The 16,984-nt window shown below is 64.5% G+C and overlaps 2 protein-coding genes across 9 annotated transcripts in view; both read right to left on the bottom strand.

Annotated features, from left to right (window-relative positions):
- Positions 1-5,045: 5,045 nt before the first annotated feature.
- On the bottom strand, positions 5,046-12,081 carry Hgfac (HGF activator). 7 transcript variants are annotated; one of them, XR_001503093.2, is made up of 14 exons: positions 11,910-12,081; positions 11,194-11,377; positions 10,987-11,083; positions 10,773-10,852; positions 10,006-10,128; positions 9,687-9,818; positions 9,374-9,484; positions 9,036-9,252; positions 8,730-8,815; positions 8,135-8,390; positions 6,848-7,009; positions 6,503-6,643; positions 6,265-6,413; positions 5,046-5,287 (listed from the first exon to the last, which is right to left on the bottom strand). XR_001503093.2 is itself a non-coding variant. In XM_015481905.2 (14 exons), the coding sequence occupies exons 1-14, from the start codon at positions 12,021-12,023 to the stop codon at positions 5,108-5,110; spliced, it is 2,010 nt and encodes a 669-aa protein (XP_015337391.1). In that variant the 5' UTR covers positions 12,024-12,079; the 3' UTR covers positions 5,046-5,107. The 7 variants fall into 7 exon arrangements, 6 of the variants coding, with proteins under 6 accessions (XP_015337391.1, XP_015337394.1, XP_015337392.1 ...); XM_015481905.2 differs by having other exon boundaries at positions 6,870-7,009; positions 11,910-12,079; XM_015481908.2 differs by having other exon boundaries at positions 6,870-7,009; positions 11,254-11,377; positions 11,910-12,079.
- A 1,630-nt stretch (positions 12,082-13,711) lies between these two features.
- Rgs12 (regulator of G protein signaling 12) overlaps positions 13,712-16,984 on the bottom strand; it is a 115,625-nt gene continuing 112,352 nt past the window's right edge. For both annotated transcript variants that reach the window (XM_015481904.2, XM_048784084.1), the window contains one exon: positions 13,712-14,154. In XM_015481904.2, the coding sequence (XP_015337390.1) occupies positions 13,949-14,154 (206 nt within the window). In that variant the 3' untranslated portion in view covers positions 13,712-13,948. The remainder of the gene's footprint in view (positions 14,155-16,984) is intronic.

The raw sequence follows: 16,984 nt of genomic DNA, 5'->3' as shown, positions 1-16,984 counted from the left end.
GAAGGAGGTGAGGGTGACAGTGGCCTACCAAGGGCATGTGAGTCTTGGTGTCGCCCGTCCAGACACCGCAGTCTGGGAAACGGGCTCACGGCCAGGACTGACCCACTTCTGCCCACCCCAGAGCTGGGCTCAGCCCTGGGTGACCCTCCTTGTCATCCCTGGGGATCTGAGAGAGCAGGTCTCAGGTGAGCGTAGGGCTGGTTCTGATGCCACCCAGGGGTCTTGTTGGGGCCTAATGCAGGGAGGGGGTCTCAGACCCAGGAAGCGCCCTGCACCCCATCACCTGTGCACCCCAGGCACCAGCACCCCAGGGAGCGCTTGCTGACCACAGAGTTCCATTCATGCTCTCTGCACAACAGGCCCAGGGGCTACCCAGGACAGCCCTAGGCCTGCAGGGCCAGCTGCCGGGTGGGGGCTGTAGCCACGGACACATCCGCTGCCGGGCGCCTGGCACTTGCTCTTCCCTGCAGGGAGGGGCGGCGGCTGCTGCATTCCCAAGTGCTGGCCCTGGCCCAGGCCCCAGCCACGCCTGGCAGCTGCACCTGCTGTGCCCTGGCCCCGGAAATGCAGGCACCATGGGGACAGAGCCCCCTCCCCCACTCCGTGTGGCCCAGAGGACAGCGCTGTGGTGCCAGGGCTCTGCCAAGCAGGGAAGCAACCTGCTAGGAGGAGGAAGAGGGCTGGCCCCTTTCCCTGGGGGCCAAGGTCTCCGCGACCCTGACTTGGCTCCTGCCCAGCTGGCCCCGGCTGTTGGAGCGAGGCCTGGTGCCCGTGGTGGAGCCCTCCTGCCCCAGGAGCTGGCTGGCAGGTGTCGGGCCTCTGGAACCGCAGAGGGCAAGCCAGAGAGATGCCGCTTCAGGAAGGGGACAGCAAAAACGCAGGGTCACACCCTGAGACAGGATGACCGCCCAGCCCTGCACACTGCGCAGAGGCTAATGGCGGTGATCACCGTGCTTCCTGAGCCCACAGCCACGGCGCCACTGCCAGGCGCTACAGATGGGGACATTGCCACCAAGACCACGGCTACAGGGCGCTGCGGCCCTCCATTGGCTCTGCAGCCATGGAACTCCCCGGACCCTGGTCCTCCAGCCTCACCTGGCCACGGCTCCCTCCCCTGGGCTGACGTTGCCACCATGAGCCCAGGGACAGCGCATATTGAGAGTCTTCCAGAGTCACCATGGTTTCACACACACGAGGAGGATCGGGAGGACCAGGCTAGGCTGCTGTGCGGGCATCTCCAGCTGACCAGGGCAGGCACTGTGCCCCTGTCCACCCACTTGCTTGCCCTTCCTTGGGCAGGGCCATGTGAACGGCTTTGGCCAGTGGAGAGTGGGCAGAAATGATGACCACCACTTCCACACCTGGCCATGAGACACCCCGTGCCATTGTCCACTCTCCCCTGGTCACCTAGTGAGATGAAGAATGACCAGTGGCCCCCCCACCAAAAAAACTAAACCCCATCTGTCAGTGCTCTGGCCTCAGCATGAGTGCAAGGGTGCCGCAGGCCTGAGTGGACTCCGGCCCACAGCCTGGCACCTGCTGGGACGACAAGGACCCCTGAGCCCCTCCCTCCTGCACCTGCTAGACGGCTGCAGAAGGACACAGCAGGGAGCAGCCTGCAGCAGCTTGCTGCACCCACACTCACCAGCACCCCAGTGGCCTCCAGCCCCCGACAAACCCCTGCTCTTTTCTGCTATGACAACCACTATGGCTGGGTGGACGGTCCTCTGAAGGCCTGCTTCCCAGCCTGGGCACTGCTGGGTGTGGTGGACCTTTGTAATTTAGTATTTCACTGGTGCATATTGAGTATGCAGAGCAACGTGTGGGCGTCACTGTGGTCACTTTGCACACATGGAGCACAATGCAACCAGGTTCACTGCCCACCCCCTGCCTGGGCCTGGCTTCTGCTCCAGGAGCCCCCCTTTGCCCTCCAGCTCCACACGGCCCTGGGACCTTGAGGTGCAGGTCTCAGGGTCACTGGGACGCAGCCCCTGCCTCCCCTTTTGTGTCTCAGCCAGGAGGCGAGTGGCTCTCCCACACTGGCACCACCACAGGCTCAAGGCCAACAGACCCAATCAGCATCCACTGGAAACCAAGCCCCGAGCTATGTTCCTGAGCGTCAGAGCAACAGCCAGCCAGCCTGGCGGGGCCGCGCCCCCGTGGGGTCCATGTGTGGAGCCAGCCTCAGAACTCGGGCGGCAGTGTTTGGGGAGGTAGGAGGGGAGGTGAGGCCGTGAGCACAGGCCGCGTAGCCCTAGTGACTTCATAAGGAGAGGAAGAAGAGACCCTGCGGCAGTCGCCCATCTCGCTGGGGGAGGCCCTGCCTCACCAGCTGCTGAGCTGCTGCCAGGACACTGAGCTAAATAAACCTCTCTTATTCAAAAATTTACCGGGTCTCGGGAATCAGTGATAGCGACAGAAAACAGCCTAAGACAACATAAACAACTTTATGGTAATACATGTGAAAAATGAGACAAATTCATAAAAATATGACTTCCTTTAACTAGCTCAAGAAGAAATGAAATCCCCAGCCGTCACTGTTTCCATAGTGCCATGGTCCCAGAACTCCTACCAGCTCTGAATGAGTAGCTACCGACATCCTGTAAAGAGAATGCCAGGCAGGAAACTGCACGGTGCCTTCCAGTGTCCAGAGGACCCTCAGCCTCACACAGAATCGCCAAGGATTTGATTAAGAAAGGGAAACTCTCAGTCTTATTACATGAGCCTGGTGACAGTAACTCCAAGAATGTAAGAGTGTAGGTCACTCTCACTCCTAAACGCAAATGCAAACCCCCAAACAAAACACAGGCAGATTTAAGAAGTGAGAAAAAATGATGCCTCCTGTGTCCTCCAGGGCCCCAGTGGGCTGGCGCATGGAGGGACTGTCAAAGAGGCTTTTCAACAAAGGCATGGTCAGGTGGGCCACAGGGACAGCTTAGTGACCTTGGGCAGTCATGAAGAGAAGCAGGCACCTCTGCCCGACCTGAAGACTGGCCGTACCAGGACGCTGGGGGAGGCCACTAGTCTGGAGAACAGCAGGGTCCTTCAGTGAGGGACACGGCCAGACCGGGCACTCGTCTGCTGGGGCTGCTGCAGTGACATGTGGGTGGAGGGTTTCCAGATCTAGAGGCTGGGCTCTGGGTGTCCAGGCTCATCGCATATGCAGCCCCGGGTCTGGGCCTGCACAGTGCCACCTCCTTCCTACACCCTCCAGGGACTCCTCCATAGTGTCTGTGTCCCAATCCCCTCTCCTTAGGAGGTCACCAGTGGGACTGGATGAGGACCACCCTGGTGACCTCATTTGTGTAAAGACTACCTCCAAACATAGGCCCAGTCAGTGGCCTTGGGACCAGATGATGGCACATGATCCCAGGGCCCAGTCCAGCCCCAACACCAAGGGCACAGGAAACATCTCCTCTGACCTCCTGCTGGCTCCCCAGGGCCCCCCGGACACAGAAGCTATAGCCCCCTGGCACTGGTGCTGGTCAGTCCCAAGGCCCAGTCGCAAAGGAGGCATCAAGTGGATGCTGATTGGGTCCCTGGCATTGGGCCTGTGGTGGCATCAGTGTGGGAGAGCCACTCACCACTGGGAAGTCACCTGCCTCAGCCCACTCGGCTTGACTGGAGGACAGCAGTGACGGCAGGAGAGCACCCTGTGGGCAGGAGCACCCACTGTGCAGCTTCTGGGAGCACCATGCTCACCCTCATCACTATGGTTGCCGCCAGGACTGTGGCCAACCTGTGGTGGCGGGGTCACCTGCCGCCCATGTTCATCAGCCCAGGAGGCCCAGGCCCCAAGACTGGCCCCGCTGCTGCCCTCCCAGGGCCAGCGCTCTCCCTCGCTCAGACTCTGACTTCCAGGGCAGTGAATGTCCAGCCCACTGAGGCCTCAGCAGAGGGCTTGCTCCTGCCTCACTCCCTCTGTAGCTAGCTGTGGCCCTGTGAGCCCTCCGGGCAAGTAGCAGCCCAGTGAGGAGCCCCCTGAGGACCCCGCCTGGTGGCCTGAGTGAGGGGTACAGTCTGACCAGCACAGCAGGGAACGGCCCCCCGGGCGGCAGCACAGAAGGGGCAGGTGTGCAGACCCCACAGGTATAGGCCGGGCACCGTGGTGGCCGGGAGAGAGGCCCTGCCTGTCACAGGAGGCCGGCAAGGGCAAGGAAGGGTTAGGGAGGGAGGCCACCAGCGGGCACTGGGAGAAACTGCCCGTGGCAAACCTGGTCCAGGCAGTGCCCTGAGCACAGCCATCTGCTGCCCTTCCCAAGGCCACAGGTATGGGGCAGGAAACTGGCCTTCCCCTGGCTTCTGGCTCCATTCCCAGGGGTCTGCTGGCCTCAGCCTGGCCTTGGCCCACGTGGACCCCACCCTGACTTGCTCCACGGAACCTCACTGTCCTGCCCCTCACGCACAGGGGGGTTTAACGCCAAGGACTTTGGGAACCCGGGTGGACCCAGCTCCCCACAGCCCCTGGGGCCCTCCCCTCGCCCAGCACCCTCTCTGGCTTCCGGCCCACCTCCTCCTTCCATTCAGATGAGCCTCGGCATCCTGCCTGGCTGGAGTCAGGACTGGCTCCTGTGAACTCTGTCCTGGCAGCAAGCCCTGCCCACGGTCCCTTTCTCCCCTGCTCCCTCTGAGGGGTACAGCCAAGGGAAACCCAGCCAGGCTGCCATCTTGAAGCCGAAAGGCGTCCAGCAGCTGTGCCCTGTCTGCCTGGGGGTTTAGCATTCCCCCACTGCTTGGCTCAGGCCCCTGTCCACAGCCTGAGGCCTGGACTCGCTTCCCATGTGCTGCCCTGTGACCACCCAGGGTGCCTGGACCTGACCACATAGCTGTCGGCAGCTGGCCCTGCGGTGGGTGTGGCCTGGATGCTGCCCGGGCCATAATCCCCTGCCTGAGTTGCTGGGCCATGGGGCCAGGCCCTCCTGGGGGCTGCAGGCTCCAATCTCTACTGAGGACCATGCTGGCTGCTGGCCCAGGTCACCCCATCTGCAGCCACTGGCCCAAGCTGTGGCCCAGGAGGGCCGGGGAGGCAGGAGTCACAGAGGAGGTGCCAGGAGAGGTCTTTATTGTCAGTGAGGCAGGCAGTGGGAAAGGACGGCTGTCCTGAGCTTCAGGAGGGCGCTGTAGGCCGCTTGGAAGGCCGTATCCGGTCACTGATCCAATCCACATAGTTGGCCACGCGGGTGTACACGCCTGGCTTGCCGCGCCCACAGCCATCGCCCCAGCTGATGATGCCATACAGGTAGGCCACCCCGTTCTTCTCACAGGCCAGGGGCCCACCTGAGTCACCCTGGGGCAGAGACGTGGCTGGGAGCTGGCTCAGGGACACCTAGCAGCAGCTCCACACCCCCACCCAAAGGCCCCCAGGAGTATGAATCCAGGAAGTGTCTTCTGCTGGTGACAGAACTGCCCCAGAAGGCTGTCTGGCAGCATGGGGACGGAGAGCAAGGGCATTTCTGAGGAAGAGACCTCACATACAGGTCACCTCATTCCCAGGCCACCAGAGGGCCAGCTCTGCCAGTCCAGGGGAGCCCCCTCGCCACTGCCTCCTGCAGCCTGCCGGCTGCCCCTCACCTCCACCAGCAACACACTCTCAGCCTGGCCACCCTCTCCTGCCCAGAAGCATTCCCCATGTGGGCACCTGCCTCTCCCACCACCTGAAATGCTCCCTGCTGCCCTCAAGGCCTGTGCGGTTCTCAGGACAAGGGCACCCACCCCACACACCAGGAACCATGTGTCCTGACAGCTTGGTACCATGTGTCCCTGCCCAGCCCCACCCCTCTCCACACCTAAGCCCTGCAAACCCAGAAGAGAGATCTGGCCTGGGGCTGCTTCCCCACCTAGGACCTGGCCTGCTGAGCAGTCCTTCCAAGATGGCCCTGTTGACGTGGAGCATGAACGGGATCAGGCCGCGGAGGGGACAGACCTTAGCTACTGGTTAATGGCCTGAGCAATGAGCACGTCTGAGAGACATCTGGGCAAAGGGGCGCAGGTGGCCTGGGGCAACTGACATCCTGTGGCACCCCTAGCCACTGGGCGAACCTGGGCTTTACTGGTGTGGCCTGAGGCCTCTTGTCATATGTTTGAGGACAGGGCTGTGAAGACACCTGTCCTCTCTAGAGGGGCCAGGCAGCCAGCCATCCTGGGGTGCTGGCCACCAGCCCAGTGGGTGTAAGTTCTGTCCCGGACCCCTCCAGCTCGGAGCTCCAAGGGGTAAGCAGGTCGACCAACCCCACGTGTCCAGTCCCACTGGGCAGCACGGCTCACCTGGCAAGCGTCGGCCTTGCAGTCGAAGTAGCCCGCGCAGAGCATGTTGGGGCTGATGTCGGCACCATGGACCTCGGGGCTGCGGCACTTGTGGTCAGGGACCAGGGGCACCAGTGCCTCCCGTAGAGAGCTGGAGTAGCTGCTCACGTCTGCAGGGCACGGCGCTTTCAGCGTGGGCCAGCTCACTATGGCTGACCGCTGCTCCCCCGGGCTGGCTCTGGGGCAGTCCCCCACTCACTCTCATCCACATGGCCCCAGCCTGCGATCTGGCACTTTTGTCCAGGGGGGAAGGAGACACCAGGCTCGGGCAGGCAGATGGGCTGGACAAACTGGGAGCGGACCGCACAGCGCTCGCCCTTCTTCTTCAGCCGGATCAGGACTGAGCAGGAGAGAGGTCAGAGGTCAGCCTAGGAGGGGTCCAGGATGGACTGAGTCACAGGCCAGGCTCCCTCCAGCCCTGGAGGCCACAACAGGCACCCTGGCTGCCCTGCCCAGACCCCTCCTCCTCTGGCCCCCAGTGTCTGCCCGGCCAATGGCCCCTGACCTGTCCTTGCTCTGGCTTGGCTGCACAGAGAACACCCACCCGGCTGCGCCGTGGAGCTCACCAAGGTCATGGTCACTGGGGTTGAACACCGAGTATAGGGAGTAGGGGACGTACTTCTCGATGCCAAACGTCTGGGTCACGTCTGTGGTGCGATTGAAGAAGTGCTGGCCCAGCACCACCGAGACGCTCTCCCTGGGGGGACTGTGTGGGGTCGGAGGTCCTGGTGGCCACACAGACCTGGACCCCTCCTCAGGCCACTTGGTCAGCACCCCCACCTGGAACTGGGCCCCGCTGGCCATGGCTGCTCAGCAATGGCTGAGGTGCGGCCCACAGCCCCAGGGGAGAGGCCTGCAGTGGCCCTCGCTAGTCCACTGGACCGTGAGTTGGAGAGAGGAGTGGTGGGGTTGCAGCCACCCCAGGCCTGGGCCCGGGAGCCACAGGGTGCTGCGCTATCTCCAACAGCCCAGTGACACCCGCGGGCACCCAGGCCGATGTGCTGAGACTGCCCAGGTCGGTGGAGACCTGTCCTACTGAAGGCCCTGTCCCAGCTGGACCTGGCCTGTGGGGTCCCAGATATGCCCCTCGCCACTGGAGGACACAGAGCCCAGGCCCCATGTCAGCCCCCGACCGTCTGGGCCTCAGTTTTCCTCTTCAGGACAGGACCTGCACAGTCCCCCTGGACCCTGTTGGCAGGGGCACAAGGTGAGAAGGGGCCCGTCTGCTCCCTCCTGCCCTCCAGGCTGGGCGGTGGGACCTGGGCTTTCCTTCCCCGGTTGGTCAGCTTCCCTGGGTGGAAGGCAGGAGGGCTGCTGGGAGCCCAGAGTGGGCCAGAGCTTCTCCTGTCCGGCGGGATTCCCGGAGGCTCCAAGGTGTCTGGTCACTGCCCTGTCCCTACCAGCTGGGCGCCCCTCAAGCACCTTGGTGATAGGAGGAGGCAGTCGTTCCCTCCCTCCTCCCAACCCTGCCTGGAGCTGGGCTCGGCGGTCTACCCGGAGGTGCCTCTGCAGGAGCCCTCCACCCTGTCCCAGGGCCTCCCAAAACCCCGGGGTCTCTGGAGCCTCAGAGCTCAGCACGAGGCCAAGCGCCGAGTCCCAGTGAGGCGGCAGGGACAGGTGGGAAGGCCCACGGAGGCCCAGGACGGGTGGCCTGGTGATGGCAGTAGGAGTGTGCAGGGTAGGGCCGGAATGGGATGGAGGCCAGCGTGGCGGTCCTGTGGCGGGCAGTGGGTGCGGGAGCAGTGAATGGCGGAGTGGGATGTGGGTGGGGGATGGGGGATGGCTGGGATTCGTGGCCCTGTGGGCTGGGCTCAGGGCCAGGGCCACTCACCTACTGGAGAAGCAGTGGGCAGCAGACACAACCCAGCAGGTGTGGATGAGGCTCCCAGCACAGAAGCTGCCCCCTATGTAGATGGCAGCCAGCCAGGGGTGGGAGCCAGGCAGGGAGGAGGAGCCGCCCACTATCCGTGGCCTCAGGAATGTCCTCTTCTTGTGCCTCTTGCCACAGGTTGGGCGTCCAGCCGGGGCTGGCTCTGGCAGGGTCACCAGGACCTCAGGGGGCGGGGGCTGGACTCTGACCAAGGATTCTGGAGCAGAGGTCACCAGGTCACCTCCATAGGGTTCCCCAGGGCAGGGAGGGCCTCCTCAGCCCACCCCTGCTCTGGGCATGGGCCCCCTCTGAGCCTCAGTCTCCTCCCCTAGGATGGGAGAACACCGCCCACAGGATCTGCCACAGAGTGGCCAGCACCCTCGGGTGCTCCTGTCTCCCCTGCAGCCTGGGACACCACCACCGACCCCAGGAGAGCCAGAGACCCCAGAGGGCAGTCCTGGGGCATGGGGCCACTGGGAGCCGCCCCCAGGGTCAACCTGTCCCCTGACCTCAGGGCCTCAGGCAGCACCACCCACTGTGCCCTGCACCCTCGCACCACAGGAGGCCAGGCGGCAATACTCCCAGGAGAGCGCGCTGTCCTTCACCACATAGCACCACGGCCTCTCATCCTTGTCTGGGTTCCTGCAGGGGACAGGAGGCACACTGCCACTCAGAGAGGGCTGGGATAAGGGAACCCTTGGGAACCCAGGCCGGGGGCGCCTCACACCCAGAGCAACGGTGCTTGCTCCGCAGACTCCAGCCAGAGCGTCTCTGCCCAGCCTCCTGAGGGCAGGCTTCTGGGCAGAGGCTATCAGGCCATCTGGGCAGTGCTGGTCCCAGCTGGGTCCTGGGAGCCACCCACCCACTCAGAGCAAGGTGCCTGTGGTGGCCACCGGGTGCTGACCGGCAGTAGGCGTGGGGGCCCAGGCCTAGCAGGGCGGCAGCGCCCACCGAGTCCACGTGCAGCTCCTGGTACAGCAAGTCGGAGTTCCAGGCCAGGCAGCCCAGGCCCGAGGCCGCAGTGCTGGCCACGCCACGGTACTCAGTGCCATTCCCCAGAAAGCAGCGCTCTGTGGGCACTGAGAGCACAGCAGGTGTGGATGAGGCTCCCACACAGGACAGGTGTGAAGCCACCCACAGCGGGGCCTCCCTGACACCACCCCAGGCTTGCTCCCAGGGCAGAGGGCCAAACCCACTCACCAATGTTGCAGAGCCTCCCAGCATAGCCTGGCGGGCAGGCGCAGACGCTGGTCCCGGTGCCCAGGATCAGGTGGCAGGTACCCCCGTTCAGGCATGGGCTGCTCAGGCAAGCTGCAGAAGGGCCCAGAAGCTAGGCCCAGCCTTGAGCTCCTGCAGGGGCCAGGGCCCGGGTCCTTCCTGTGCCCTTGCTGCTGGGTGGCCTTGGGCAAGTCCCTTCTGCTTGGGTGGGGAAGGAAGGCCTGTCGGGGGGCTCAGGGACGTGGCTGACCCTCACCGTGGGGCCCAGGCCTGCCCGGAGCTGGCCACGGTGTACCTGTGTGGTGGGCATCTTCGCACCGGGCCTGGCCGCCCACGCAGTCACACTGCTCCACGTGGCCCTGGTGCACGCGGGCCCAGCGGTCACCCACCTCCAGGTACTCATAGCGGGTCTCATCGAAGCACTTCCCTGGGGGCCACACAGTGAGCCCCTACTCCCTGCACCACAGCCCAGGCAGGACCCCACCCTGGGCCCCCCAACCACTCTCCACCCTCCCTGGTTGGCTCCAGGCCCATGGCCCCCAGGGCCCCCAGGGCCCCCATGGCCCCCATGGTCCCCTGGCCCCCTGGCTCCCGGGCCCCCAGGGCCTACTCACCGATGTTGCAGTTCTTGCCAGTGAAGGCCAGGGGGCAGGTGCAATGATAGGACACGGGGTCTTGGGTGCTGGAGCACGTGCCCCCATTGAGGCAAGGCCCGGAGGCACAGGGGTCAAGGGCAGCTATCATCAAGCAAGAGAGGTTGTGATGGGGGCAAGAGTCCTCGGGGTCCCTCTATGACTCTGCTGCTTGCCAAGGGCCTCCATGGGCCCCCACTTCCAGCTGCTCCCTCTGGGTCCTGTGGGTACAGGTCCCCAGGGGGGCACACAGGCCTCCCTTTTCTCCCCAGCCCTCTACCTGGCACCTGGGCAAGGTGCCCCATGGCTCTGCACGTGGCATCCTAGAAGCTGGCACCAACACTGTCAGGCAGCGCGGTCCCCTGCCATGTCCCCAGAGATTCACGAGCCCCAGACCTCCAGCCTCACGCCCTGGGCCACCTGGCCCCACCCTGCGTCTGTCCAGGGCTTGTCTGTGGCCAGAGGCTGGCCTTTGCCATGAGAGGGCGCCCCAGCCCCAGAGAGGGCGAAGTCCTATCTGAAAAGGTGCCCACACTGGACCCAGGGCGGCTGGCTCCTTGGCTGGCAGCCATCTCCGGGGTCAAATTGCAGCCGCTCCTCCACACTAGGCAGGACCCCTGCCCAGCTCAGCTGTCTCCCTTGGTCCTACCCCCTCTCAGCACTGGGACCCTGGCACCCCCAGCTCACACACCCCACCTCAGCCCCTCCTAGCTGGGGTCAGGCTGTCGCACCCCACAGCCTGCACCCACCTGGGTCCTCCAGAGGCAGGACAACCTCCACACAGTAGCCCCAGGCCCTGTCCCGGTCATAGTTGTGAGTGGTCGCACACCTGGGAAGCAATGCTGGGGGTCAGTGGGTCCAGGCCACAGGCCCACCCCTCCCGGCCCTGCCTGGAGCTCCAGCCACTCTTCTTCAGCGTGCCAGACCCGGGGGGCCTCAGCCCCCGCCCCACCTGGGACCCACCACTTCCTGCGGGCGCTTCCCTCCAGGGTGCAGGAGTGCAGCATCCGGCCTCCGTAGCGGAAGGGGAACCTGCAGGGCTGCCCGGCCTCGGTAAGCACTGCGGGGGCGGCAGGCCAGGGCTCCAGTCCTCGCCGCAGGGCTCCCCACCCCAGCCCACCCATGCCCACAACCACCAGGTGCCGCGGGAAGCTTCCTCTCCCGACCCACCTGGGCTCCCTGGGCCACCGCGGGAGGGAGCCACCCTGGTTGGGGACTGGAGCTCCCCACCTTGGGGTCCCTCTGCCTCCACCTCTGCCTCTGGAGCACTTGTTGCTGGGATCTTGGGGGTCACAGAGGTCACAGGGATCATGGGGCCCCCAAGGGGGGCTGTGGCATTAGGTTCTGTGCCATCCTAGGAGGAACCAGAAACCAGGAGGGTGTAGGGGGAATCCCAGTCCTGAGACTGCTTTGTGCTGGGAAGCGAAGTGGAGTAGGGTCTGGGGCCCCGGGACACTGAAGTCTCTTCTGGGCCTGTGTCCTCCCCATCCTGGACTCAAGCTACAGCCCAGCCCAGGTATACCGCCCCTCAGGGTTGAACCCTGGTCAGTTCTAGGGAGGACAGGAGCAGCCGGAGCCCCTCAGAGGCCCCTCGCTCCCCGCCTCAAACACTGGGACCTACCGAGGCCGGGGGAGGGGCCGAGACTCACTGGGGCCCAGGCCACACAGGGACCCCCAGCTCCAGGAACAGCACAGCAAGCTCAGGGACCCAGTGCCCCAGGCTAGTCCAGCTCCACCTCAGCCCTGAAGGCCGACTCTCACCCCCCAGTCACCTGGGCCCCAGCCCATTCCCCCTGCCCGGGGAGCCGGCCCTCTGTCTGAAGCCCAGTAGCCTGGGGTGCCACAGGGAACCCTTGGCCACACTGCCTGGGAGCAGCGGTGCTCACCCCTCTGGCCTGGGGCTGGGTCCCCCGAGGCAGCAGCAGCAGCAACAGCAGCAGCAGGAAGGCACACAGCCCAGGTGGGGGGCAGGGGCTGGGGACCCAGGCCCAGCGCCCCATGGCTCCTCCTGAGTTGGCGAGAGGGGCAGCGGGAGGCGGGAGCGAATCGGTCAGCCCGGGTGGGGTCAAGGCCATGTGGGAATGATTAACCCTGGCTACCTCCCATGTGCTGGCACTGGAGAGGGAGCTCTGTCCCCACCTCCACCCTGCCACCAACTCCCCTGCCTTTGCCTAGGCTGCCCCACCAGCCTCAGCCTGTACTGGTCCTGGACCCTACACTGTCCTGGGACCTTGGCTTAAGATCCCTTCCAAGAAGCATTCCCCAGACAGGCAGGTGGCGCTGTGGGACTCCCTGGCCAGCGCTGGGCCAAAACTGCGGGGGGCTGGCCTCTCCTGTTGGTGAACTCTTCATGAGCTTTGAGGGTCCAGGGCCGTGGCCAGCCACACACAGCCCGAGGGACCTGCACCCTCTCCCCACACCACAAAAGAGGTACGGAGGGTGGGCCATACACCCTGCTGCGTATTGCAAACAGTGACCCCAGAACGGGTCTCTCCTGCCCCCTCCTGGACAGAGTAGGCACTTCCTCCAGCCCCTGGGCTGCTTGCAAGGCTGTCTCTGGGCCCAGCACAGCCCTTCAGGCCTGGGCCAGGCACCAGGGGTCCCGGGACAAGGCAGAGGGGCCCTGCCCCACAAGCGCGTGACTAAGGGCTGCGGGCAGAGCTGCCTCTGGAACCTCTTCTGCAGTTTCTGAGCAGCCAGCAAGGTGCCTGCAGTTCCCCACAGGTAAGAGTTTCCGCTGGCAGAAGGATGGCAGGAAGGCAGACTCCCCCTTGGGCCTGGGGTTGGCCTGGCGCTGAAATTGTCTCATGGTCCACCCCAAGCCCCACGCTCTCCGAGCCTCCATTTTCCCATCTGTGCAGAGGGAAGAATGAACACTGGTGAGACCCAGCCTGGCACAGTGGATGGGGGACAGCAAGTGCCAGGCTCTCGCCTTCTATTCTGATGCCTCCCCTGGACCCCTGCCCAGAGTGCTGTCCACTGGGAGCCACTCCCTGGAAACACCCAGAACCACTCCCACTGAGCGACCCGGGTCCAGGGCACTGCGCCTCTCGGATTTGCTGACTCCTCCCTGTGGCTGGCCCTCCCTCCTCCCTGGGCTCCTGCCACACAGGGTCTCGATTCCGACCAGACTCGCTGCGGCCTTGGCCTCCCCATTTGCCCGGCGCTGTCCAGCCTCCTCTGCAGGCAGGCGTCAGCTCAGCTGGCTCCCCACGGCCCTCTCTGGGCACCCTCCAAGTGCATCTAAGGGCAGGAGACTGGGCCTGCAGCTACAGGGTCCCTGCTGTGCCATGGTGGGGGCAGTGCCAAGAAAGGGACCTCAGTGGTCAGCTGAGCACAGCTCCCACAAGAGCCCTGGCTCCACCAGCAGTCACCCTAAAGAGGGGAGGGAGGGACAGACACAAAAGACCCTGGATCGGGCAGTGGGGCACGCAGAGGGCAGGGAACTTGATGTGGGAAGGCTGCCCCTCAGTGCCACAGGCTCCACCTGGAGCCCGAGGTGACCTCTGTTCTCTGCACATCACAGGGCAGGAGGGCCTTCTGCTCCTCACTGCCAGGCACCGTCTTCTGGGGCCCTCTGTCACCTCCTAGACATCTCCGGCGTACACTTCTGGAGTCCCACAGGAACGAGGGCTCCCCAAGCTCAGCACCTCTGTCCCCAGCACTCAGCATGAAGCCGACACGTGGCAGGTCTTCAAAATGCTTTATTGGGAAGAGTCTGAGGCAGAGGGCAGCACCGGGCTGGTGGCAGATGTCTGAGGCCAGGCCCTGCGACGAGGTGGTCCCGCCTTCTCCCCGTTTGGCTCCTGAGGGTGTAGTGGCTGAGGGGCACACGCTCCAGGTGCCCCTGAGAGGTCCTGGGCCAGGTGGTGTCCACGTGTGTGGAGGTCAGGGCAGGGTAGCTTGCACGGGACCAGGAGCAGCTTCAGACATAGGTAGCCCGGTGTGTGCTAGCCGGGGGCTTGGCCGGCTCACCTGGGACGGGGCTCAGGCCAGGGCGTCCTGACATCAGGGGCCCACCAACCCTCGCCCCCAGCACGTCACCGCCTCGCCTGGCCGCCACACCAGTGACGAGGTCCACATCGATGGTCCTGTTGACCGGGAGGCCTCGGCTGCCACGGGCCCTGCCTCCTGTCACAGGGAGGAGAGAGGCTGTCACCTGCCTGGACCAGCCCTAGGCTTTCAGGACTTGCCGATGGCCCTGCACAGACACAGATCCCCTCAGAGCCACCCCAGGGGCAGGGGACCTCCAATCATGGGCCTCTGGGCCAGGGGCAGGAGCTAACTATCCCCAGTGCCAGGTTGGTCTGCAGGTGCCACCTGCCGGCACTCTGTCCCCAGCCTCGACACCCACAGGCCCTGCTGACAGTGAGGTTGGTGCCCTTGCAGACAGCACTGTGCGGAGCAGCCGGCCAAGAAGCCATGACCATGAGGCTGGTCTGGAGTGAGGCCCCAGTGCTGCTGGGACCCTGGGCAGTCCTTGCCATGGCCTCCCGTCTGTCACAGGACTTTCCAACACCTGTACCCCACCCTCATCTGTGCCAGGCCACATGGGGCCCTTTCCTGCAGTCTGCACCCCTGCACCCTGCCCATGTTGCTGGGTGGCCATGGTTTGCTCTGCTTTGGGCACCTTCCATGGCGCCACCTCATTCTCGCGGTGTGCTTGATGCCCTCCTTGCCACACTGCCTGCTACCAGGGCTGTAAGTGGGGAGAGGTGAAAACACCAATGTGGGCTGCTGTGGCAGAAAGGGCTCCGGGATGACACAGAGGTGGCCGTGCCCTGGGTCTAATCAACCTCTTGCAGCAGAGTGGGAAAGTTGTGTCCACGAGAAGCCCCCGAACTGCCTTGCCTGCCCGATCACACCCCCCAGACTCACACCCGCCAGCCTCCCTCACCCCTCTGCAGCTCAGGACAGGGCCAGGCCACCTACTGAGGTCCCTGTTACCTTGCCTTAGCTGTCTACTTCCACCTGGGGCCTGTCCTTAGGGCTTGCTCTCAGGGTGGGGAGGCCAGGGCCATCTCCACCCATGGGCCTCACAGTGCAGTGCAGGAACTCTCGAGGCAGCTCACAGGCCAGGGTGGAGCAGGGCCTCGGCCTGCTTCCAGCTGTCCCCCACCTGGCCATCTGGGTGTCGACTGGCCTGGCTGCCTGGGGCCAGCTGCACTGCCACAGACGCCTCTGGTCCTGAGTGGCCTCGACCATTCCCAGTGCCTCCAGCCGCCTGTCCGTTCCCCCACCCTGCCCTCTGCCACATGATCATTCCTTCGGTGCTGAGGCCCCTCTTTCAGGCTGCTCAGCAAAGTGGGTCCCAGTCTGGCTCCTACCCCAACCCCTGCAGGCCCTGGCTGCCCAACATTGCCCCTGAAGCTCCTAGCCCCCGAGGCAGGCAGGCCCACCTCCTGCCAGCCACCTCACCCTGGGGCTACTCTTTGGCATCTGGCTGTCCCTCAAGGATGGAGATGTGATCATTCCAGGGTGGGTCCCCAGGCAAGTGGACACGGTGTTCATGGAGTGTGACTCAGTTTGAGATTGGCATCAGCTCCCTGCACTGAGCACCCTAGAAGGTGGGCAGGGGGGTGCTGCATGGGGTGGGGCCCAGGAAGTCCCAGCGACCCTCTCCTCATCTAAGGGGGGAGGCTCCTGCCCACAGGTGAGCCCTTGGGAGCCCTCCCCAGTTCCAGGGTCTGTACTGGCAGGTTGCTCCACACCCCTGCACCCCACCTCACCCTCAGCCCCAAGCTTTCTGAAGAAACTTCCACATGGCCTCACAGAGCAAGTCCTGGCCTGTGGGCAGAGGGTGTGGTGTCCCTCTGAAGGTGCCCAACCAGTCCTCTCAGACAAGTGGAGGCAGCAGAAGAGCCTCGTCCTGGCCTCCACACGTGCCAGCACCAGCTCTCCCAAGGGAGGCATGGCAGAGACCAGAAGCTTCTCCCAGCCAGCCCCATAAACACTCCATTAGGGCCAGCTGGGACCCAGCCTTGCCCCACCTGTCCCCTGCTTGCCCCCAGGATCTAAATGCCAGGTTATAGGGTCAGGATGGGCATGGCATTTGCCTAGAGTACTGCTGGGCTCTGAGAGGGCCTGGTCCCCACACAAAGCAGGAGGCCAGCTCTCCCCTTCATGCCCACCTGGAAGACAGGCCCTCCACCCCAGGGCAGTCCTTGTGCTAGGATGGGAGGACACCTGTCGGCAAGGACAGGAGCTTCTGCAGGACAGAGGAAGTGCGCACAAGGAATGGCAGCCACAGCTTGCCCACCTCAGCAGTAGCAGCCCCTGCCTGACTCAGCCACCAGCCGGTGCCAGGGCCTGCTGGCTGCTGGGCTCCTTAGTGCTCCCAGGCAGGCACAACAGGACCCCGTGAGGCTTGAGGGGCCACTTGCAGCTGGCTACGTCCAAAGTGGCCTTGCCTCCTGGTGCCAATCCCTTCAGAACCTCTGCCCCACACTCCCAAAGCCCAGAGCAAGGCAGCTCTGCTGCCCATCCCACTGCCCCAGGCGACTCTCCCTTCCCCCAGACACTGCCCCCAGGACCTCTCCTCCTGCCTGCAGGCCACCTGCATGTCTCCCTGCCCTGAGCTGACCCAGCCTGTCGCTGCTACTCAGCTGCCCCAGGAGCCTAGAAGCGCCCCCCCCACACACACACACACCCTTGGGGCACCCTCTTCACTTGCCCAAGCACACCTGCACGTGGGCTGCCTGTGGCTCTGGGCTGTACCTGGGCTGGCAGAGCTCAAGTACCCCTGCCCCAGCCCAGTGCTCCTGGCCCACGGCTGGGCCCTCACAGGAGCAGCAGACAGCAGGGCCAGGCAGGCTTGGGGTGCAGGCTGAGCCCTCCACCCGCCAGGTTCTCCCAGGGGTCCCGCTCTGCTGCCCGTCCCACTGCCCCAGGGGGCTCTCCCTTCCCCCAGACAGTGCCGCCAACTCTGCCACCATGCTCCCAATCATCTGCACAGACTAGC

Source organism: Marmota marmota, unplaced genomic scaffold, assembly GCF_001458135.2.
Source record: "Marmota marmota marmota unplaced genomic scaffold, marMar, whole genome shotgun sequence".
Lineage (NCBI taxonomy): Eukaryota > Metazoa > Chordata > Mammalia > Rodentia > Sciuridae > Marmota > Marmota marmota.
Note: the sequence above shows the minus strand (reverse complement) of the source record. Positions and strands in the feature narration are given on the sequence as shown.